We start from the raw sequence: 23346 nt of genomic DNA, 5'->3' as shown, positions 1-23346 counted from the left end.
TTACATATTTGCAGAAAAACCCTAACACGGCGCCTGAGAATAATGGCAGCATTTTGTTTATTTGCTTGTTTGTTTTGTTTTAAAGTGGAACACATTTGCTCAGGTCACCATGAGATGGATTTTAATGTTTTGAAGTATCTATTCATGTTCCAACATTCGAGTGACCTCCTAGGTCTTTCCATTTTTGCCTGCATTTGGTGAGTGGTATGGTGTGCATTTTGGGGGATGCATTTCTCCCCAGCAAAGTCCTCTCCCAATAATGATGCTCAGCAAGGTTAGGGAATCTAGCACAGGGCCCTGTGCATACAGTAGGGCGCTTGTGGAACTGGGTTGAATCAGAAACAAAATGAGTAGTAGAAGTCAATTTCTACAAAGGATGCTAAATAGGTAACGCAGGTAGGTCTGGAAGACCAAAATCCAGCAGCCAATATTTTTGCATTCATTGGAGAAAACATTTACAACTAGTTCACCAGAAGATGTTGGTGTAAGGCAAGTTTTGGGGACTTGGCTGCACACTATAATCATCTGGAGAACTTTAAAAACATTGTTGCCTGGTGGTGGTGGGCACCTGTAATCCCAGCTACTCGGGAGGCTGAGGCAGGAGAATCGCTTGAACCTGGGAAGCAGAGGCTGCAGTCAGCCTCAATCGCACCATTGCACTCCAGCCTGGGCGACACACACACACACACACACACACACACACACACACAAAGAAAAGAAAGAAAGAAAAAAATTGTTGCCTGGGACTCACTCACGGATTCCGATTTATTGGTCTTTTGCAACTTGGCTTTGGGAGATTTTTGGCCCACCTGTCACCTCCAGTGATTCTGATGTGAAGCAAAGGGTAATGTTCATTGGTTCAGTGTGAAGGATGGATTAAATGTACATGATTTCCATGTGGACTGCTGGTATTTTCCCTCATGGATGCTCCTGAGTTTGGGCTTTTGGAAAACAGTTCTGGCCTGTAAAATCAAAAGATGGGCCATGCACGGTGGCTCACGCCTGTAATCCCAGCACTTTGGGAGGCCAAGGCAGGTGGACTACCTGAGATCAGGAGTTCAAGAAGAGCCTGGCCAACATGGTGAAACACTGTCTTTACTAAAACTACAAAAATTAGTTGGGTGTGGTGGCACGCACCTGTAATCCCAGCTACTCCATAGCCTGAGGCAGGAGAATCGCTTGAACCCGGGAAGCAGAGGTTGCAGAGAGCCAAGATGGTGCCACTGAACTCCAGCCTGGGCAACAGAGTGAGACTCCATCTGAAAACAAAAAACAAAAGATGACTTAAAGATGTACTCAGTTTTCTGGGCTAAATTGCAGCAAGGGAAAATGTCTTCTTGGCACCTCTATTTTTATGTCACTTGTTTTCAGAGTAACAGGTTGTTTCAGGTGCAGTATTTTTTTTTTTTTCTGAGATGGAGTCTCACTCTGTCACCAGACTGGAGTGCAGTGGTGCAATCTTGGCTCACTGCAACCACTGACTCCCCTGGTTCAAGCGATTCTCCTGCCTCAGCCTCCAGAATAGCTGGGATTACAGGCACGCGCCACCATGCCCAGCTAATTCTTGTATTTTTAGTAGAGATGGGGTTTCACCATGTTGCCCAGGATGGTCTTGATCTCCTGACCTCATGATTTGCCCGCCCCAGCCTCCAAAAGTGCTGGGATTACAGGCCTGAGCCACCATGCCCGGCCCAGGTGCGGTATTTTGATTTAGTCTGTGTTGAAAGGAAACAGCCTAGATACCAAAAAGGGATGAAAAGAATTTGCAGACACATGGAGTGCATTATACATGCTTTTAAATTTCTTCTATGGTGAGAAATGAAAAATAAAATATTGGGCCTTGATTTCCTAAACTCAGCCATTCCCCCAAATTATTTCATGTCCTTTCAAGGGTCTTCAGAAGCATTTTGTGGAGGGATTATTCCAAGAGCAGTGAAGGGGGCTAGATGGATGAGAATCTCAGTGGAATCCTGCTTCTTCTGCAGAAGAGTCATTCTCTAGAAACTTGAGAGCCCAGGGATGCTGCATAAGTAGCATGGCCTATGGAGGTTCACGGGCTTTGAAATCAGGTGAGGGTGATCCTGAGTCCCAGCCCAGCAGTTTAGTAGTTGCACAGTTTTGGACAAGTCTCTTGACTTGGAACATGTATATAAACCTTGTCTGCAAGAAAAGGCAAAGTGATACTGATTGCAAAAATGACAGCTATTCTTCATCCTTCTCTATATCTATGCCCTTTGGAATGTGCTTTTTCAGCTACTCCCATCAATAGGTAGAGTGTGTTTCTCAAAACTTAAATCTGTCCAGCCTTATTTGTTCTGGCCAATAGAAAGCTGTGAATATGACAGTATGCCAGCTTTGGGCTTAGGCTGAAAAGATCTTAAATACTTCTGCCTTTTCTTTTGGAATCCTGCCATTCCCATGAGAAGAAGCCCACGATGGAGGATGAGATACCATGATGGGAAGGGGGAGAATCAAGGTGTCTCCATTGACAGCCAGCTCACTCTCAGAAACAGAGCTGCCTCCTCAACCAGCAGCTGACCACATATGCCTGAAGGATCCCAGGTGAGACCAGAAGAATGGCCCAGCTGAGTTCAGCCTAAATAGCTTAGCAGCTCAAATGTAAGCTAAAACAAATTTTGGGTTTTTTATTATTTTTTTTTGAGATGGAGTTTCGTTCTTTTTGCCCAGGCTGGAGTGCAATGGTGCAGTCTCGGCTCACTGCAACCTCTGCCTCCCGGGTTCCAGAGATTCTCCTGCCTTAGCCTCCCAAGTAGTCGGGATTACAGGCACCCACCACCATGCCCAGCTAATTTTTGTGTGTGTGTGTGTGTATTTTTAGTAGAGACGAGGTTTCACCATGTTGGCCAGGCTGGTCTCGAACTCCTGACCTCAGGTGATCCACCTCAGCCTCCCAAAGTGCTGAGATTATAGGCATGAGCCACCACGCCCAGCCTTGGTTTTTGTTTTGTTTTATTTTGTTTTTTAATGCAGGCATAGTTAACTAATACATACCCTCATTACAGATAGGATGCCAGGATTCAAGAACAGGTTGATTACAAGTTCCCTGACAAACAGCACATTACAGGTACTGATTTTCTATATCACTTATTTATGTGGTGGTGTGCACCTGTGGTCCCAGCTACTTGGGAGGCTGAGTTGGGAGGATCGTTTGAACCTGGAAAGTCGAGGCTGCAATGAGCCATGATTGTGCCACTGCACTCCAGCCTGGGTGACAGAGGGAGACCTGTCTTCCCCCCCCCCACCACCCCCGCAAAAAAAAGGAAGAAAAGAAAGAAAGAAATTTTCCTTTAATCTATTACCTCCACATCGAAACTCTGGAGGTCAGGGCTGTGGACACATCTGAAGACATGGGATTTCATCCTCCTGGGGCCTCATCATTCTTTTTTCACTGTCTGGTTTCTGGAAGGAGGATGGCCCCTCCTCAAGCAGCAGATGGGTAGCAGTTGTCTACCTGTGGACACTTTCTGCTTGTGAGCCCCATGCTCTCTTTCAGGGCACCACCTCTCCCACCTATCAGCCTGAGGGGAGATGCTGGTAGGAAGGGGGTGTTCCCTTGCCTCTGGCAGAAAAGGAGAGAGTTCAGGCCTTCACCTCCCCTTAAAGTCAGGGGAGCCAGTGCTCTCAGAGCTGTGCTTCAACGTGGCAGCCACTGACCACGTAGGGCATCTGGAATGTGGCTGGTTTTAAGTGAGATGTGCTGGAAACTTAAAATATAGAGTGAGTTTCTAAGATTTCCTACCAAAGAAAACTTTATTAATAACTGTATGGCCCCTGGTCTCGAACTCCTGACCTCAGGTGATCCTTCTGCCTTGGCCTCCCAAAGTGCTGGGATTACAAGTGTGAACCACTATGCCCAGCCTGTTTCCTTTTCCTTTAAGCAGTGACTAGAAAAGTTAAAAGACACACATGGCTCACATTTTTTTTTCTAATGGAAATTGCTGCCTTAAAGAATTGCCTCTTTTCAAAGCTCAGGCTGCCACCTCAAAAGACCAAACAAACGTCAGGAAGAACTCAGGAAGTGCAGGAGGCCAACAGTGGAACCCAGAAAGGCACAACCAAGTTCTGCTTAAATGTACGTGTTCCCCTGGAGGAGCCACGTGCCAGCACTGGAAGGAAGCCCTGGAGCAAAGAGTGGAGCCAGCCAAATACCGGTCCTTCGGGCCTCCAGTCCCAGGCCAGAACACAGCTTCTGTCAATCAGGGCCCTGCGTGCCGCGCCCGGAGCCCTATCCAATCAGAGGCGCTTGTGTGGGAACTGTCCACTAGGAGGACAGGGCAGCCTTCCACTGTATGGCGGGGTCTTTAGTTTTCGGACCCGTGGAGCTCCGCGTTTGGTGTCCGTTGCTCCGTCCGGTTTTCTCCGCGAGGCTCCACGTGACTCCGCCATTGCCTCCGTGGACCTGGGACCTGCAGGTACTGGAAGGTCCCTTGGGAAGATGTCGGGACAGCACAGAAGACAACCACGGGTGAGTGTGCCGGAGGCACCTGGTCGGAACCGGCTGTAGGGGGAACCCGGGCCTCCTCCTGGTCGGTGCAGGGACCAGGATTCGAGTCCTCTTCGGCGCAGCTCCGCCCTCAGTCTGCTAAGGTGCAAGATGGTAGCAAGGCGGCTGCCGGGAGCCCGGGCGTCCAGTCTCGCCTGGTCCCTGGTCGGTGACTTTGGCTCGCTCCAGCCCTCCCGGGACAGCTCCACGCCCACAGCCCCGCATTTCCCCAAGTTGTGCGGGGACCTCTGGGGAATCTTCAGGGGAGAATCCCAACTCGAGGTGCCGCATTCCTGGGTGGGAGGAGCTGTGGTCTGTGGGGTTCTCAGTCCCTCCTTTTTCCTGTTAAAAAACAAAAAACAAACAAACAAACAAAACCATAATTGGGCATGGTGGCTCACGCCTGTAATCCCAGCACTTTGGTAGGCCGAGGTGGGCGGATCACCTGAGGTCGGGAGTTCGAGATCAGGCTGACCAACAAGGAGAAACCCCGTCTCTACTAAAAATACAAAATTAGCCAGGTGTGGTGGCACGCGCCTGTAGTCCCAGCTACTCAGGAGGCTGAGGCAGGAGAATCGCTTGAACCCGGGAGGCTGAGGGCAGTGAGCAAAGATTGCGCCATTACACTCCAGCCTGGGTGACAGAGCAGGACTCCGTCTCAAAAAACAACAACAACAAAATAGGCTCCATTAAAACTGTTAAAAAGCTTAGTTGAGCAAAGAGTGATTCACGAATTGGAGAGAACCCAGCCATGGTTTGTGTTTTTAGGGCTACTGGAGGGGCTGGGAGGAAAGGCTTTCATCAAGTGCATGAGGAAGCCGACCAAATCCAAATTCAAAACTGACGATACTGAGGTAGTCGCCTTATTTCAACTCTCCAGGTGGAGATTTCCTGGAGATTGACAGGAGGTTTGGTTAAGCCTGAATTTTGCTTTCCCTAAGGCAGTAATTTACAAGAAATGCATTTAGTTCGATTTTATTTTGTTTGTATGTTGTAAGATCCAAGGGCATTAGAGCCACTTCCATCAAATTCTCTGCTTTTTAATTATTTTAATACTCTACTGGGGGACTGGTTTTCCCCTGCATTTTGTGTGTTGTTTGTATGTGTGTTTGACACATCATGTCTCAAATCGCCCACTCTGATTTTTTTTTAAATCCACCACTCTGCTCCCCCAGCCTAATTCAGGCTCGCAGTAAAAACTAGTCCTTTATTGTACACTTTTTTTTTTTTTGGATGGAGTTTTGCTCTTGTTGCCCAGGCAGGAGTGCAGTGGTGTGAACTCCACTCAATCTGCAACCTCCGCCACCCGGTTTCAAGTGATTCTCCTGCCTCAGCCTCCCAAGTAGCTGGGTAGCTGAGATTACAGGCTCCTGCCACCCCGCCCAGCTATTTTTTTTTTTTTTTGTATTTTTAGTAGAGACAGGGTTTCCCCACATTGGCCTGGCTGGTCTCGAACTCCTGACCTCAAGTGATCTGCCTGCCTCAGCCTCCCAAGGTGTTGGGATTACAGGCGTGAACCACCATGCCTGGCTTGTTGTACACTTTAGACACAGTATTTTAATTGTTAGTCTTTTTTTCACAGAGCACTGGATGGCACTCTTTTTTTTTATTATACTTTAAGTTTTAGGGTACATGTGCACAACGTGCAGGTTCGTTACATAAGTATACATGTGTCATGTTGGTGTGCTGCACCCATTAACTCGTCATTTAGCATTAGGTATATCTCCTAATGCTATCCCTCCCCCCTTCCGCCACCCCACAACAGTCCCCAGTGTGTGATGTTCCCCTTTCTGTGTCCATGTGTTCTCATTGTTCAATTCCCACCTATGAGTGAGAACATGCAGTGTTTGGTTTTTTGTCCTTGTGATAGTTTGCTGAGAATGATGGTTTCCAGCTTCATCCATGTCCCTACAAAGGACATGAACTCATCATTTTTTATGGCTGCATAGAATTCCATGGTGTATATGTGCCACATTTTCTTAATCCAGTCTGTCATTGTTGGACATTTGGGTTGGTTCCAAGTCTTTAATATTGTGAATAGTGCTGCAATAAACATACGCGTGCATGTGTCTTTATAGCAGCATGATTTATAATCCTTTGGGTAATACCCAGTGATGTGATGGCTGCCTCAAATGGTATTTCTATTTCTAGATCCCTGAGGAATCACCACACCGACTTCCACAATGGTTGAACTAGTTTACAGTCCCACCAACAGTGTAAAAGTGTTCCTATTTCTCCACATCCTCTCCAGCACCTGTTGTTTCCTGACTTTTTAATGATCACTATTCTAACTGATGCGAGATGGTACCTCATTGTGGTTTTTATTTGCATTTCTCTGATGGCCAGTGATGATGAGCATTTTTTCATGTGTTTTTTGGCTGCATAAATGTCTTCTCTTGAGAAGTGTCTGTTCATATCCTTTGCCCACTTTTTGATGGGGTTGTTTGTTTTTTTATTGTAAATTTGCTTGAGTTCATTGTAGATTCTGGATATTAGCCCTTTGTCAGATGAGTAGGTTGCAAAAATTTTCTCCCATTCTATAGGTTGCCTGTTGACTCTGATGGTGGTTTCTTTTGCTGTGCAGAAGCTCTTTAGTTTAATTAGATCCCATTTGTCAATTTTGGCTTTTGTTGCCATTGCTTATGGTGTTTTAGACATGAAGCCCTTGCCCATGCCTGTGTCCTGAATGGTATTGCCTAGGTTTTCTTCTAGGGTTTTTATGGTTTTAGGTCTAACATGTAAGTCTTTAATCCCTCTTGAATTAATTTTTGTATAAGGTGTAAGGAAGGGATCCAGTTTCAGCTTTCTACATATGGCTAGCCAGTTTTCCCAGCACCATTTATTAAATAGGGAATCCTTTCCCCATTGCTTGTTTTTGTCAGGTTTGTCAAAGATCAGATAGTTGTGGATATGTGGCATTATTTCTGAGGGCTCTGTTCTGTTCCATTGGTCTATATCTCTGTTTTGGTACCAGTACCATGCTGTTTTGGTTACTGTAGCCTTGTAGTATAGTTTGAAGTCAGGTAGTGTGATGCCTCCAGCTTTGTTCTTTTGGCTTAGGATTGACTTGGCAATGCAGGCTCTTTTTTTGTTCCATATGAACTTTAAAGTAGTTTTTTCTAATTCTGTGAAGAAAGTCATTGGTAGCTTGATGAGGATGGCATTGAATCTATAAATTACCTTGGGTAGTATGGCCATTTTCACGATATTGATTCTTCCTACCCATGAGCATGGAATGTTCTTCCATTTGTTTGTATCCTCTTTTATTTCATTGAGCAGTGGTTTGTAGTTCTCCTTGAAGAGGTCCTTCACATCCCTTGTAAGTTGGATTCCTAGGTATTTTATTCTCTTTGAAGCAATTGTGAATGGGAGTTCACTCATGATTTGGCTCTCTGCTTGTCTGTTATTGGTGTATAAGAATGCTTGTGATTTTTGCACATTGATTTTGTATCCCGAGACTTTGCTGAAGTTGCTTATCAGCTTAAGGAGATTTTGGGCTGAGATGATGGGGTTTTCTAGATATACAATCATGTCGTCTGCAAACAGGGACAATTTGACTTCCTCTTTTCCTAATTGAATGCCCTTTATTTCCTTCTCCTGCCTAATTGCCCTGGCCAGAACTTCCAACACTATGTTGAATAGGAGTGGTGAGAGAGGGCATCCCTGTCTTGTGTGGATGGCACTCTTTTAAAGACTTGGCTTTTGTTTGTAAACATTTCATAGGAGAGGAAATCAGGGAATTGTTCCTTGACACTCCATGGTAAATAATCTTTGTCCCTCTCCTTTGATCTTCCCTAGGTAAAGGGAACTGACAGTTTATCAGAATGTCCTTGGGTTGAGGTTTTTGCTCTGGAAACTTGATGGGTTATGTGTCCTTTGCCACAACTGTCTGGGAGTGACCCAAGATGCCCTCACTGGCCATGTGAATTTAGGATGAACAAATGGTGCTGCCAGGTCTTCTACTTGAGGACTAATTATGATTATCTTCTTTCTGTCTTTGTAATCTCTTAGCAGGTTTTATGTCACTTATGTCATGGTCTGGTTTAATGATGTAATAAAACAGTTTTCAGCTGATCACCTGAGGTCAGGAGTTTGAAACCAGCCTGGCCAACATGGTGAAACTCCGGCTCTACTAAAATTACAAAAAAATTAGCTGGGCATGGTAGCAGGCGCCTGTAATCCCAGCTACCTGGGAGGCTGAGGCAGGAGAATAACTTGAGCCCAGGAGGCAGAGGTTGCAGTGAGCCGAGATTGCACCACTGCACTCCAGCAGCCTGGGCAACAAGAGCGAGACTCCATCTAAACACACACACACACACACACACACACACAAAATTTGTGTTCTACCATTCTGAAGAATTCTTTTAGGGTCAGAAATGTTTTTATTTTTAATTATATTTTCTAAACACTGTCCAGAATTGCCAGGTGTAATAAAAACATATAAGATGCACACCAGGCTTCACTGTAGAGGGGGCTTCCAGCCACAACCACAATTGTGCGGCAAAGTGCATGCTGTCCTAAAAATCAGCTAGCAGAATACTCTTCCTGTGTATTTGAGATCTGCATTCCCTTCTAGAGCAGTTTGACCAGTTTGCAGCAAAATAACTGCACAGGGCAGCGACCAGCCATACCACCTCTGTCCTTCAGCACTCTGGCATCTTCAGATCTGAAACTGATTAGGAGGCAGTGGAGCCCAGGATCCCAATCAGATCACATATGTGCATTGAGTATGCCAGAGAATATCAAGCTTCCCCCTCCTCCTCTTGCCCCAATGCCCACAAATTGCAGAGGGCACCCGCTAGTTTCCCACCCCTGCAAAACTTAAATCTGCAGCTCCAAATTCTGAATTTAGGTCCTGGGATTTGAGAAAAGAAAAGAACTTTTATCATAAAACTGCAAGTCCTTTTAATTATCAGGCCCAGAGAGACATTAAATTGAGATGGCAATCACAGGTTTTACTCCCCACTTTGAGCTATATATTCATCTCTTAAAACTTCTTGCTGTTACCACAAACTAACAATACCTATACCCACACACTATATAGCCAATCACTAATAACCCACATACTATATAGCCAGTCACTAATAAGTGTTATTTCTGTAAATCAGTGAGAATTTCTGACAACTTTATATGAACCCACTCCCTGCCCCCATTTTTGTCTTTAAAAATCCAGTTGTGGCCAAGTGCAGTGGCTCATGCATGTGCTTGGATTACAGGCATGAATCACCTATAATGCCAGCACCTTAGGAGCCTGAGGTGGGCAGATCATCTGAGGTGAGGAGTTCGAGACCAGCTTGGCCAACGTGGTGAAACCCCATCTCTACTAAACATACAGAAATTAGCCGGGTGTGGTGGCACATGCCTGTAGTCCCAGGTTCTTAGGACGCTGAGGTGACAGAATCACTTGAACTCAGGAGGCGGAGGTTGCAGTGAGTCGAGATCGTGCCACTGCGCTCCAGCCTGGGCGACAGAGCAAGATTCTGTCTTCAAAAAAAAAATTTTAAAAATCCAGTTGTAATTGCTACTAATTGAAATGTGTATTCAGGGCAAGCTGAATGTATATTCCTGGGTGGCAATCCTCTAGCCTGGCCCAGACTCTCTGCTTATGTTTTGCCTCACCTTCTTCCTTTTGATCAGTGTGTCCTATAGAATGTGTTAGAGCAGCCTCCATGGGGGGTGGTCTCCTCTGGTTTTACTCTGCTTGCTGTTATATCCACGAATACAAAGCCAGGTTGACCCCACCTAGAATCTGCACATAAGAGCTGGCTTCCACCTGGGATTCACAAGACAGGGCCAGACTTTGAATTGAGGATGGACAGAAAACCCAGCGGAGACATCTTCTGCCTCGTGAGAGGTCAACATAGACATTGTGAAGCCCCCTTTTCAGAGTGGGGTCCTTTGAGTTGTTCAGATTTTGTCCAGTGACCTGCTGCAGTTGCATGAGAGGTTCCTGGTGTGAAAAGAGTCTGGTGGTAGAATCTGTAAGTGTAAGCACCTTGACCATGGGAGGTCAGAGCCACAGAATCTCTAGAGCCATGATCACAACAGTTAGCTGCACACTGTGATACTGGAGTAAGATATTCTTGCCCTTCCTCTTAGCTGATCAGGGACAAGTAATACCACATCTGGATCCAGGATCTACAGCCCTACCAGAGTGACTTCATTCTGTCTTCTGAACCCACAGGGACAGCCCAAGTCTCTCCTGCCTGGATCACCATGGGCCATCAACCCAGGGTCACTGGGGACCCTCTCACCAGAACCAGGGTGTCTTTGAGACATTTGGTGATGTCCTATGCAGACTGGGGTCAGGGTAAACACAGAGTCTAATTCTGCTTTTATTTCAGAGGAAGAGGAATGCATTATCTAGGGTTTGTTCCTCCTCTCACAGAAGAAATCTCCTTGGTTGGTACCCAGATGGGAGTTGCTGCAGCTTCCTGGTACTTGGGTGAAGAACGGGGAGGAGGTTTGTAGATGCAAACTGATAGATAAACCAGTTGCTTCCATTTCATATGGCTATTAGAAAAACACGAAGCAGCCATGACATGGTACCTATTTTCTGGAAACTTTCAGTCTAGAGCAACCAGATAAACTAGCATCATGTACTTAGTACAAAGAAAGGAGGTGTACAGAGGAGTTGGCCTTCATCTGGGCCACCTTCTCGTGTCGTTATTAGTTCCAGTTTTGCTGCCTGAAAAGCCATTCATGGGCAGAATTGTTGGAATTGTTGTTATGTTTTTGGGGTTTTGTTTTGAGACAGAGTCTTGCTCTGTCACCCAGGCTGGAGTGCAGTGGCATGATCGCTGCTCGCTGCATTCTCAACCTCCTGGACTCAAGCACTCCTCTAGCCTCAGCCTCCCAAGAAGCTGGGACTGTAAGTGTGCACCACCACGCCTGGCTAATTTTTGTGTTTTTTAGTAGAGATGGGGTTTCCACCGTGTTGCCCAGGCTGGCCTGAAACTCCTGGGCTTAAGCAATCAGCCCACCTCAGCCTCCCAAAGTACTGGGATTACAGGTATGAGCCACCACATCTGTCTGAGTTATTCTTGTTGTTATTATTACTTCTATTGATTTTATCTTGCTAAGAATAAATATTCAGCTTCTAATGAAATTGTCCTAGAAAACCTAAGGGTTTTGGTTAAATTGCTTGTTACCGTATGTTATAAATAGGTAAGTGGCTAATATAGGTTTCAAGTATACAAACTCTGGGGGTCAAGTTTCTCCTGTGCAGTCTTAGGAAAGATAGAATTGGACATACTCTAGCTGCAAAGTGATCAGAAGCCTAGGGCTTGCTCCCTGGCCCAGCTCTGCTCAGATCCACTGTCTTCTGAGCCTTGCCTAGGTCTGGCCCAACTCTGGAATCTCCCCTCACAGAACCTGGTAGAGGAGATGAGAGTTTCGTGCTCCTGCCATCTCTTCAGAGTTGGTACTCCCAATTTTTCCAAACCCTAAAGCAGGTAAATGGGAGTAAAATACTATATGCTTAATTTCTGTCTTTTAAAACCATTACTTCTAGAGACATCTCCCCGACAACCTGTTTTCCATTTGCAGATCCAGTAGTTGCTCCACAATTCACAAAAACGTTCATATAAACAACAATGAAAAATCCCTCTGAACTTAATCCTTAATCCTACTTCATGCTTTCTTTCTGTATCCCTCCCATCTGTCCACATTTAGAATCTCTTCTCTTCACCTTCTCATTTCACCTGGAGTCAAATTAAGAACTTCACCCATGGCAACTTGGTAAATATGGTGTGGGTTTTTCTGGTTTTTTTTTTTTTTTTTTCAGTGACTGTTGACATTCAGGGATGTGGCCATAGTATTCTCTCTGGAGGATTGGGAATACTTGGACTCTGCTCCGTGGAATTTGCATAGGGACATGATGTTAGAGACCTACAGAAACCTGGTCTACCTGGGTGAGGATAACTTTAATATACAAATTTTATTCCGTACTAAGGATTCCATATTCTTCCTTCGTAGTGACCCAGGTGACCTCCCTGTTATTATCACACCAAAGGAAATGAACAGTAATTCCATAATCACTCCCTTGCTCACAGAGACACAAAGGTATCTTTCACCTTGTTCCCCAAGCCTTTTCCTGCCTCAGGGCCTTTGCACTTTCTGTGGCCTCTCCCTGGCATCTCTCTCCCCAGATTGTGCTCCAAAAACTCTTTCTCACTGCTTGGGTTTCAGCATAATGTCACCCCCTGGGAGAGTTTGTCCCTGTCTGTTTCACCTAAAAATGCTTCCCGATCACTCTATCCTCCCTCCCCATTTTAGCGTCTTCCTATGACATACCACTATCTGAAATTCTGTTTTTATTTTCTGTCTGTGACTGCGGTCTATGTCCCCCTCCCCACTCCCCACCCCACACTACCTGCAGAAGAGCAGGGGCCATGTCCATTTGTTTACTGTTGTAGCTGCAGTGCCCAGAACATTGTCTTGCATGGAGTAGATATTCAATAGATATTGGTTAAACGAATGAATGAATGTCCTGTATGTGATGTTTTCAAACAGAAGAGGTAGTAAAATGGAGGGATTGGACCCCATTTTTTAGAGATAAATCCACACAGCTTCAATCCCAGTGCTACCACGTACCAACTGTGTGTTACTGTGGTAAGGCCTCTGTCCCTTAAACTCACCCGCCAAATAGGGACAATGGCAATCTTCTCTCCACCTTCTAGGACTGTTGTGAGTTATTAATGAGCTTATACACCAAGAGCTTAGAACAGTGTCTGGCATCTAACACCAACCTTTCTTAAGCACTTACGATTAATGTTGAATAGGCTGGCCAGAGGCCCATGATTTTAAGCACCACTGGCTGTTCACAGGCTCACACAGAAACTGTCTCCAAGCATAGTGCCCCAGGAGAACTTCTTGGAAGTGCTGATGCTGCCCTGTGTGAGACCAGCTAGGTCAACATGTGCCTGGAAAAAGCTCTGGTTGTTTACAGCAGGCATCTGGGCTGATGGGTCAGGGCCTGTGGTTAAACATTTTGATTCCCACCCCTGAGACCAGCCCTTGGAAGCTCACGCAGGAGCCGAGGCAGGGAACCTGGAGAGAAGAGGACAAACAGAGATTTCTCTCTGCTAAATGAGAGTGAACCCACTGGCAAGGGTCTGACTCTGTGGATTCCCTCCCACTCCACTCTGGTAGGTAGACTTTGTTATGCATTTTACCTTATTACTGGCCTGTACTTTTTTTTTTTTTAGATAAGGTCTTGCTCTGTTGCCTGGGCTGGAGTATAGTGCAATCATGGCTCACTGCAGCCTGACCTTCTGGGCTCAAATGATCCTCTCACCTCAGCCTCCTGAGTTTCTGGGACCACAGGTGCATGCCAACACACCTGGCTGTTTTTTTTATTTTTTTGTAGAGATGAGGTCTCACTACATGCCCAGGCTGGTCTCGAACTCCTGGGCTCAAGCAGTCCTTCTGCCTTGGCCTCCCAAAGTACTGGGATTATAGGCATGGGCCACCATACCCAGCAGCCTGTACATTTTTAAAAAGAGAATATTTGGTACTGGATGTCCACATGCAGGGGCCACCATACCCAGCAGCCTGTACATTTTTAAAAAGAGAATATTTGGTACTGGATGTCCACATGCAGGGGCATGTAGGTGAAGATGCTTTTGAGCTAAAGCTGCAATAAAAAAAAAAAATGAGTTAGGACTGGGCGTGGTGGCTCACGCCTATAATCCCAGCACTTTGGGAGGCTGAGGTGGGCAGATTGTCTGGGGTCAGGAGTTCAAGACCAGCTTAGACAACATGGCCAACATGACGAAACCCCATCTCTACTAAAAATAGAAAATTAGCTGGGCGTGGTGGCACACGCCTGTGGTCACAGGTACTTGGGAAGTTGAGGCACAAGAATTGCTTGAACCCGGGAGTCGGAGGTTGCAGTGAGCTGAGATCGCACCACTGCACTCCAGTTAGGAAACTAAGAGAAGTGTTGGAAATTTGGACAATAAAAATTGCATTTAACTGGAAATAAATAAGGTAGTCTACCCAAGAAAGTGTGTATGTAATATAGGTAATGGGATGACCGGCTTTAATGCAGTTGACTCGGCTAGCATTTCCACTGTGCTGGGTGGAGCAGTGTCCCCCCACCCCACTTCATGCCAATCCAGAACCTCAGAATGTGACCTTCTGTGGAATTGGGGACCTTGCAGATGCAGATAGTTAAGATGAGATTATACTTAGATTAGGGTGGACCCTAATCCAATGATTGGTATCCTTCTAAGAAGAGAAAGTGGGGGCCAGGCGTGGTTGCTCATGCCTGTAAACCCAACACTTTGGGAGACCAAGATGGGTGGATCACTTGAGGTCCGGAGTTTGAGACCAGCCTGGCCAACATGGTGAAATCCCACCTCTATTAAAAATACAAAAATTAGCTGGGCTTGGTGGTGTGCACCTGTAATCCCAGCTACGAGGGAGGCTGAGGCAGAAGAATCACTTGAATCCAGGAGGCAGAGGTTGCAGTGAGCCAAGATTGCGCCATTGCACTCCAGCCTGGGTGACAGAACGGGACTGTCTCACACACACAAAAAAAGAGACAGAGAGAGTGGGGACACAGAGATACAGGGAAGAAGTTCATGTGAAGGAGGAGACAGAGATCAGAGTGATGCTGCTGCCAGCCAAGGACATCAGGGATTCTGGCAGCCACCAGCAGCTGGAAAGACCCTCCCTGGGGCCTTTGGAGGAGTGTGGCCCTGCTGGCACCTTGATTTTGGACTTCTGGCCTCCGGAACTATGAGAGAGTCAATTACTGCTGTTTTGAGTCTCCCAGTTGGTGGTTATTGTTATAACTGCTCTAGGAAATGGATATGCCCATCAATGAGTTGGGGGGGGGTCACTCCTCTTCTCCCAGGGTGAATGAGTGATGGTGGCAGTGGAAAGAGATGTCCCCACGGTGACACCAGAGCAGGAATCTCAGCCCAGGCTCCAAATCAAAGATTCTGATTTAATGGTTCAGTGATAGATCCAGGCCTGGGTATTTTTTTTTAAACAAGTTTATTGAGATATAATTTACATACCATAAAATTCACCCATTTTAAGTGTACCATTGAATGATTTTTAAGTTTCCCAGGTTGTGCAGCCGTTACCGTAATCCGGTTTTAGAACATCTTCATCATCCCGATTCTGTCCCTCGTGGGCATGGGTAGTTTTCAAAGCTCCCTAGGTGGCTCCAGCCTGCACCAGGGCTGAGAACTCCTGCTCCCTGGGGAGTCCTGGGGGAAAAGGAGAGTGATATAAGGTTTCCCCAGAGGTGCTCAGGACTAGTTGACCCTGAAATAAATGTGTAGGTAACTTCAAAACATGCCAGTAGGCATCCACAGAAGCAGTTTTGGTTGCGGTGGTGGGGAGAGGGTGGGAGGCTGGCTGCTGAGGTGGATGAAAGCCCATCCGGGCTGTGGATAGTGTCTGGGGAGGGGGTGAGGAAGGAGGGGCTGGTCCCATTTCCACCCAGCTGGAGAGAGCCCTGTGTCCACTCCCCAGTGCACACATTGTGTCTGCCCTGGAAGTTAGGGTGGGGGATGGGAGCTGGGAACTGGGGTTGCTAGCAGGGAGTCCAGTGGGTGTCAGGAGGCCCAGCCTGGCCCCTGCATGGCCCAGAGTCAGGTACGTGAAGCTCACTGTCCCAGAGGGGTGAAGCACCACCCCCAAGAGCACATAGCAAGGCTAACACAGGGGAGAAGAGGACCCAGGGCTTCGACTCTTTTATTTATTTATTTATTTTTGAGATGGAGTCTTGCTCTGTCACCCAGGGTGGAGTGCAGGGGTGTGATCTTGGCTCCCTGCAACCTCCAACTTCCTGGTTCAACCAATTCTCCTGCCTCAGCCTCCCAAGTAGCTGGGATTACAGGCACACACCACCATGCCCAGCTAATTTTTGTATTTTTAGTAGAGACGGGGTTTCCCCATGTTGGCCAGGCTGGTCTCGAACTCCTGACCTCAAGTGATCTGCCCACCTCAGCCTCCCAAAGTACTGGGATTACAGGTGTGAGCCACCGCCCCCAGCCTCTACTCTTGTTCCACCTTGGTGCAGCTCCCTGAGCCCTGTGCAATCCTGGAGAGAGTCTGGGGCCAGCTTGTTCCTGATCAGCAGCCAGGGCCGGTTCCTGCTGGGCTCCCGCTGGAGCATTTCCTTGCCTGCCTTCCAGCAAGACCTTGCCTTGCCATGTGAGTCTGACCTGAGAAGTGTCTCCTGTCCATCACAGCCTGGTCCTCTGCCAGGACTTGGTGGAATCTCTGCCCACTTGGCACCCAGGTCTGTCCTCACCCTGCGATGGCTCTTGGGTGACTCATCAATTTGTGCTTATATCCGGTCGTCTGTGGCTCTGGCAGGTCCTGGTACCCACAAGGGCTGGGCTGCCAACCAGGGTTGCAGCAGAGGCCTCTGCGGTGAGCCTGGCTTATCCTATCGGTTCCTCTTCACCTCAGAGCGAGTGATTTATGAGTATCACAGCTACTGCTGATTGAATATTCACTGCACACATACGGGACATCAGCTCTGAATAGCAGATCCTCATCGGTAAATGGACTCCCAGATCTCCCCCAGCCTTGGATCCTTTCAGGACCACTGCGTAGATCACACGTGAGTGTGAATGTAGAACAGAAGGATAAGGCGTTTTCTTCTTCATTAACCATATTCCATGCTAGCAACTTTCCAGAAGTTTCCCCTGTGGCTAAGGAATATGTAACAGGTACTGCCTGTTTGCAGCTGCATTCGCTCAGGGTCATAAGGCATCACACGCCGGGCTATAGGAGTTCTCAGCTGGTGGTGTCTGTTTAGACAATTAGTGAATTAAGGGCTTGTTTCTTTGACTTCAACAAGGGACCACATCCCAGTGGGCAATTAACAGACGCTATTTGGGATGGATGGCCACAGGCTCTCTGTGTCAGCGGTGAAGACCCCCAAACAGGCATTGTTCTTGGGTTACCCACAGGCTGAGTTCTGACCCTGCAGTGTCACTGCAGAGCAGGGAGCCAGCCTCCCCAGGAGGACAGGCCGACAGGGAAGACACCTGAGCTGCTTTATAGGGGAGCTGCCGTCCTGGTAGAGAAGGGGCTGCTTTGGGGTTTTTTGTTTGTTTGTTTGTTTGTTTGAGTCTTGCTTTGTCGCCTGGGCTGGAGTGCAGTGGTGTGATCTCGGCTGACTGCAATCTCCGCCTCCTGGGTTCAAGTGATTCTCCTGCCTCAGCCTCCTGAGTAGCTGGGATTACAGGTGCCTGCCACCACGCCCAGCTAATTTTTTTTATTTTTAGTAGAGACGGGGTTTCACCCTGTTGGCCAGGCTGGTCTCAAACTCCTGAGCTCATGATTCACCCACCTCGGCCTCCCAAAGTGCTGGGATTACAGGTATGAGCCACCGTGCCCAGCCTGCTTTGTGTTTTGGAGGCTGCCTGCATGGGCTCCAGGAAGGTGTTTTGATCAAGGTGACCTGAGGGTGCAGCAGCCTTGGACATGTTTGGTGACATGTTCTTGTATTCACTCATTTGAAAAATCCGTTTAAAGTTGCCACCAAGTCACAGTAACTGTATCAAGACCCCAAGGCCCAAAAAGGTGACTTTCATGACCCCCTGCTCCCAGGGGGCCTAGAGTCTAGTGGGCAAAAAAGCTACAAGTGAGCTCCTCAGAGTTTGTGACAGAAAGTCTTGTATTTTACCACCATCTACCTGCTTTTTCCCTTTGATTGGTTTGGGTGGTCATGTACCCAGCTCAAGATCACTGAAGCCAGTGGTCCTCGAAATGTCGTCCCTGGACTGGCAGCATCTGCATCACCAGAGAACTTGTTAGAAATGCCAAATCTTGGGCCCCATCCCAGTCCCACTGAATCAGAAACTCTGTGGGTGGGGCCCAGCCATCTCTCCTTTAACTAGCACCACTTACCCTGCACCAGTCATATGCATGGGCACTTGACTGGTTCTTGCCAGTGAGATGTCAGGCAGTATTTGCTGGGTTTTGGAGAAGTCGTTTTCTTCCTGTTAAAAAGGCCAGAGTCTTGGAAGGAGGAGGCCTTGCCTCATGCCCACTTCCTGCTGCTCTGTGTGTGGTCCTGAGCGCACATGTGCATGGCATTGAAGAGTCAACGTATGGCCAGGAAGGGCAATGTCACTGTTACCAATCAGCTGAGCCTGACTGAGCAGAAAAGACCAGCCCAGGGAGTTCTTATTAACAAGACAGCAAATGCGTTCATAACATTGCTACTTGTAGCCAAGAGCACCCCCAACTGATCCAGGTTCATGAGGTTGATAATGATGTAGGTATGACCAGAACACCTCCCTGGCTTATTATGATGTTGCATAAGTCCTTTTCTTGCTGTGTACCTTTGTGACATCTGTAGTTCAAAAACCTTGGCCAGACCAACTTAGACCCTTTACGATGGCTACTGTCAAAACCCAGAAAATCACAAGTGTTGGTGAGGATATGGAGAAATTAGAACTCTTATACACTGTTGGTGGGAATGTAAAACGTTTGAGTGCAGCCACCGTGGAAAACAATATGGCAGTTCCTCAAAAAATTGAACATAGAATCACCATAGGATCCAGCCATCCCACTTCTAGGTATATACCCTGAAGAACTGAAAACAGGGACTTGAAGACAGATTTGTCCCCCATGCTCATAGCAGCATTATTCACAATAGCCAACAGGTGAAAGCAACTCAAGTGTCTATAAATGAATGTTTAAGATGGTAAATTTTATGTTTGTGTATTTTATCATAATTCAACATTTTTTCCCATGTCCATAGAAATGAAATAATAAACTTTATTAAAATTAAACTTTTTTTTTTTTAAGAAACATGGCTGGGCCTGGTGGCTCACACCTGTAATCTCAGCACTTTGGGAGGAGGCCAAGGCTGGTGGATCACTTGAGCTCAGGAGTTTGAGCCTGGGCAACATGGCAAAACCCTGTCTCTGCCAAAAGCAAAACAAAACCAAAAGTTAGCTGGGTATGGGTGCACGTGCAAGTGTGGTTCCCGCCACTTGGGAGGCTGAGGTGGGAGGATCGCTTGAGCCCAGGAGGTCAAGGCTGCAGTGAGCCATGATTGTGCCACTGTGCTCCAGGCTGGGTGACAGAGCGAGACCCTGTCTCAAAAAATAAATAAATAAAAAAAGAAAAAAGAAACATACATACACAACTCTTAAAATCCACACCCTTTCCTTCATTTATGTCTACAGGGCGATGGTCACTGTTGTTCTTGCCGCTCCTCTGAGTTCTGGTCTCATTTATCCAACAGACATCTTGACATCTCCACCTGGATGTTTTGAAGCAAGGGCGGCCACCCCTGCCAATCTCCTCCAGTGTCACCTCTGACAACTGCAGTGGTACCCGACCCAGCTCCCTGTGCAGACCAGGGCACCGCCCACATTCACGTTTTACGACAGGAGCCAGAGTGAGCTTTTCCAACTGCAGATCTGATTGATTTCATTCTAGTTTCACTCTCAGTAATCAATGCCATATGAAAATATTTCACAGAAAAATCCAGCCCCTCCCATTATAAATTGCCATACAGGCTTCTCCTGGGTTGATTTCTTATCTAGTTATAAGAGCCAAGCTGTCTTCTGGGTCTCTTTGGACTGAGTCTCTCAGGTTTGGGGTCTGACCTTGAGGGTGGGTGGGACAAATATCACTGATGGTTGATGCCTTAGTTTGGGTTGTCCCACGTGCAGACTCTGAGACAAGAATCTGAGAGCAAGTAGTTTATTTGAGAGGTGACCTTAGGAAGCTCTGGCAGAGCTTTAGGAAGTGCAACAGGAAAGGAAGGAGGCCAATTCAGGGCGTAGTATTCAGCCAGGTGGTGCAGAGGACAGCTGGAGTTCAGTCCCATGGATAAATCACACACAACAGAGGAATCCCAGGAGCAAGGGAGCGTGGGTATTTATACACCAACTCCTATGAGTTATTATTTGGGGGTTGTTGGAGGTGAGTGTTAATCCCCTGGCACCGCCCATCTGCCGCAGGTGTGGGTAGAGTGGCCTGCTGAGGTCATGGACAAAAGCCTGCAGGCAAAAAGAAGAAGATATTGGCAGTTAGAAGTGGCTCTGTGCCTGCTGGAGTGTTCCAGGGCTATGTGCAGGGCATGAACAGCACCTGCTCCCCTGGGGATGATGACAGGTGACACTGGGTGACTCAGATCTTCCTGACATAACATGGAGACACGTGGTTAGAAAGCCAGTCCATTGTCTGAAGGAGAAGAGTCCCAGTTTGGTGCTAATATTCTTAACACCTTTCCAACACTGTTCATCTCCATCTGGAACCAAGAAAGAGCCAGCCTTTGGCCTAGCGTCTTTGGTAGGCCATCGTATGTACCTACCTGCAATTGATGATGTTGCTTTGGCTTCTACTTAATTTTTTCCAATAAACTTAAGCATATAAAGTTTGCTATTGAAATAAATTTATATACTTAAAAAGTAAATTGATCTTTAAAGTGTTCGGTGCCATCCCAGGCTGCCCTCCATGTGACAGGTGGCAGGCAATGCCTAAATCAAGGGGACACAGTGCACGCTCTGCCATGGTCATCTCAGGCCTCTGCCCTCTGGGTTCCAGCCCCTCTCTAACCTGGTTCTCACTTTTCCCTGTCCACTCCATCCACCAAAGCTGCCTTCTCGCTCCCACTAAGTACGTTCTTGGCTCTGGCTTTGTTCCCACCCCACCCCTCCTCCCTCCTTTCTTTTCAATGTCCTACTTATGCTTGGAGGCCTGACTCCAACACCACCTCCCCACCCCACCTGAGTCCCTGACCACCCCCCCCCACACACTCCCAGTGGGAGCTGAGGGCTTCCTGCTGGGGCCACCCCCACTCCAGGATTATTTCATCCTGGTGCTGTGCTATTGACTGTTGACAGGTGGGTCCCCCACCAGCCCCAGTGCTTTGTGGGAACAGAGTCCTGGCCCTCTCTGAGCCTGGCCTGGTGCTGTCTCAGAAGAGCCCATGGTCTGCGCTGAGCCAGTGCAAGAGCAGAGTGGACCGCAGCTTCCTCCTCCATGGCACTCCCGACGCCCCTCAGGTGACTCCAGCCAACCAGGGGTTCCAGCAGAGAGAAGGATGATTATGGGTGTGACTGTGGCCCTTTTCCTTCCATGGCTCAGGCTGCACTGTGGGAGCTTGTCCCCTTTTAGCTGCTGCACCAGTCCATCCATTTCTTGCCATTGCCCCGTGGAGTCTGTGGCATTAGCCTTTTCTCCGGGTTCTGACTGAGACCAGGTAGAACTGCCTGGGGGCAGTTCTACACTACCTTGAGTGCCTGGTTACAGGGTGACAGCACTTCCAGGGTCTCTGGGTTGGGTTTGGGGAGGCACCAGAGGCCTGAGCAGATGGCTGGGTTGGTTATGCCTGCTGGGCAGGGCACAAAGCCAGGAGTGGGTGGGGCAGGGCACAAAGCCAGGAGTGGGTGGGGCAGGGAGACCATGAGGAGCCTGTGCAGCCCGTTTTGTCTCAGCAGAGGGGTGAGTCCCAGCAGCTTCCCCAGGCCAGGGCGTCAGCCGAGTCCTGGGAGTGCAGGCAGCCCCCAAGCTGGGCATCTGGGCAGCGGGTGGGGGGGGGGGCTTCAGGGAGGATGCGGTGGGTAGCATATGCCTCAGGGGACGCGTGTGCATGTGAGAGGGTGACAGTGTGTGTATATGTGCGCCTATGAATGTGTTTGTGACTGTGAGAGTGAGGGTGTGTGTATGTGAGTCTGTACATGTGTGAATGTGTGTATGTGAGTGTATGAGCCGGTGTGTTTATGTGAGTCTGTACATGTGTGAATGTGTGTATGTGAGTGTATGAGCCTGTGTGTGTGTATGTATGTATGCATGTGTGTGTGAATGTGTGTATGTGTGAGTGTAGGTGTGTTGGGGCCTGTGTGTATGTGTGTGTGAATGTGTGTGAGTGTAGATGTATGTGAACCTGCGTGTGTGTGAGCCTGTATATGTGAGTGTGAGCCTGTGTGTGTGTGTACGAGTCTGTGTGTGTATGTGTGAGACTGTATGAGTGTGTGAGCCTGTGTGTGAGAATGTATGTATGTGTGTGTATGTGTGCGTGAGAGTGTGTTTGTAAGGGCGTGAGAGTGTGCGCATGTGTGGGAGACACAGTGTCTGGAGGAGGCAGGCAGTGGGATATGGGAGCAGGGAGAGCAAGGTGACCTCCAAGGAGAAATGGTGTCTGGGCGACCCCGAGAGCCTGAGATGTGGCCTGGGGGCTACCATGGACGGGAGGGAAGCAGGAGGGTCAGGACGACTCATGCTCTGGTCCTTGTCACTAAAAGTCAGAGCAGCTGAAACTCACCAAGCATCACTCACATCAGACACTGGTCTAAGCACCTTACATGCATTCTCTATATTTTTATTTAACAAATACTTACATTGCGCTTGCTGTGTGGAGGCACTGCTCTAGTTGATTTACAAAACGAAACAAGAAGCATCGAAAACACATTGAATCAACAAAACACCATCATGAATTCTCACAACTGCCCTGTGTGGGAGGCACTGCCACTCCCTCCATCTGCAGAGGGGTAGGGGAGCCCGAGAGCTGGCGGGTGGAGGGCCGGGTGGGGTGGAACTGGCATCTGCCTCCAGGGCTGGGCTTCTCCCATTGGTGATGCCTGGGTTTCATTGTGCTCGTAAAAGCCACGGGTCAATTATGCTTATTAACTGTTCTGCAGGTGGGAAAATGGAGTCACACAGGGGTGAGCAATTTGCTCAGCTTGAAAGTGGCAGAGCCAGGACCCAGCCCAGGCCATGGCTCGGGACCCACTCTGTAACCACTAACTGGGGGCCCCACAGTAATGAGCTATTTGAAGAAAGGCGAGTCTCTGACTTTGGCTGTGCCTCAGTTTCTTCATTTGCCAAGTGGGGCTCTGCTG

At 47.8% G+C, this 23346-nt stretch overlaps 1 protein-coding gene across 4 annotated transcripts; it reads left to right on the top strand.

Moving 5' to 3' along the window:
• The first annotated feature begins 4295 nt into the window (after positions 1–4295).
• LOC129144570 (uncharacterized) lies at positions 4296–20879 on the top strand. 4 transcript variants are annotated; one of them, XR_010158855.1, is made up of 2 exons: positions 4296–4486; positions 19740–20879. XR_010158855.1 is itself a non-coding variant. In XM_054687586.2 (2 exons), exons 1-2 carry the CDS (start codon positions 4311–4313, stop codon positions 16975–16977), a joined length of 606 nt encoding a protein of 201 aa, XP_054543561.2. In that variant the 5' UTR covers positions 4296–4310; the 3' UTR covers positions 16978–17028. The 4 variants fall into 4 exon arrangements, 1 of the variants encoding a protein (XP_054543561.2); XR_010158854.1 differs by having other exon boundaries at positions 19681–19861; XR_010158856.1 differs by lacking the exon at positions 19740–20879 and adding an exon at positions 9721–9778.
• Positions 20880–23346: the final 2467 nt, after the last annotated feature.

This window comes from Pan troglodytes, chromosome 6 (genome assembly GCF_028858775.2).
Source record: "Pan troglodytes isolate AG18354 chromosome 6, NHGRI_mPanTro3-v2.0_pri, whole genome shotgun sequence".
NCBI classification, from domain to species: Eukaryota; Metazoa; Chordata; class Mammalia; order Primates; family Hominidae; genus Pan; species Pan troglodytes.
Note: the sequence above shows the minus strand (reverse complement) of the source record. Positions and strands in the feature narration are given on the sequence as shown.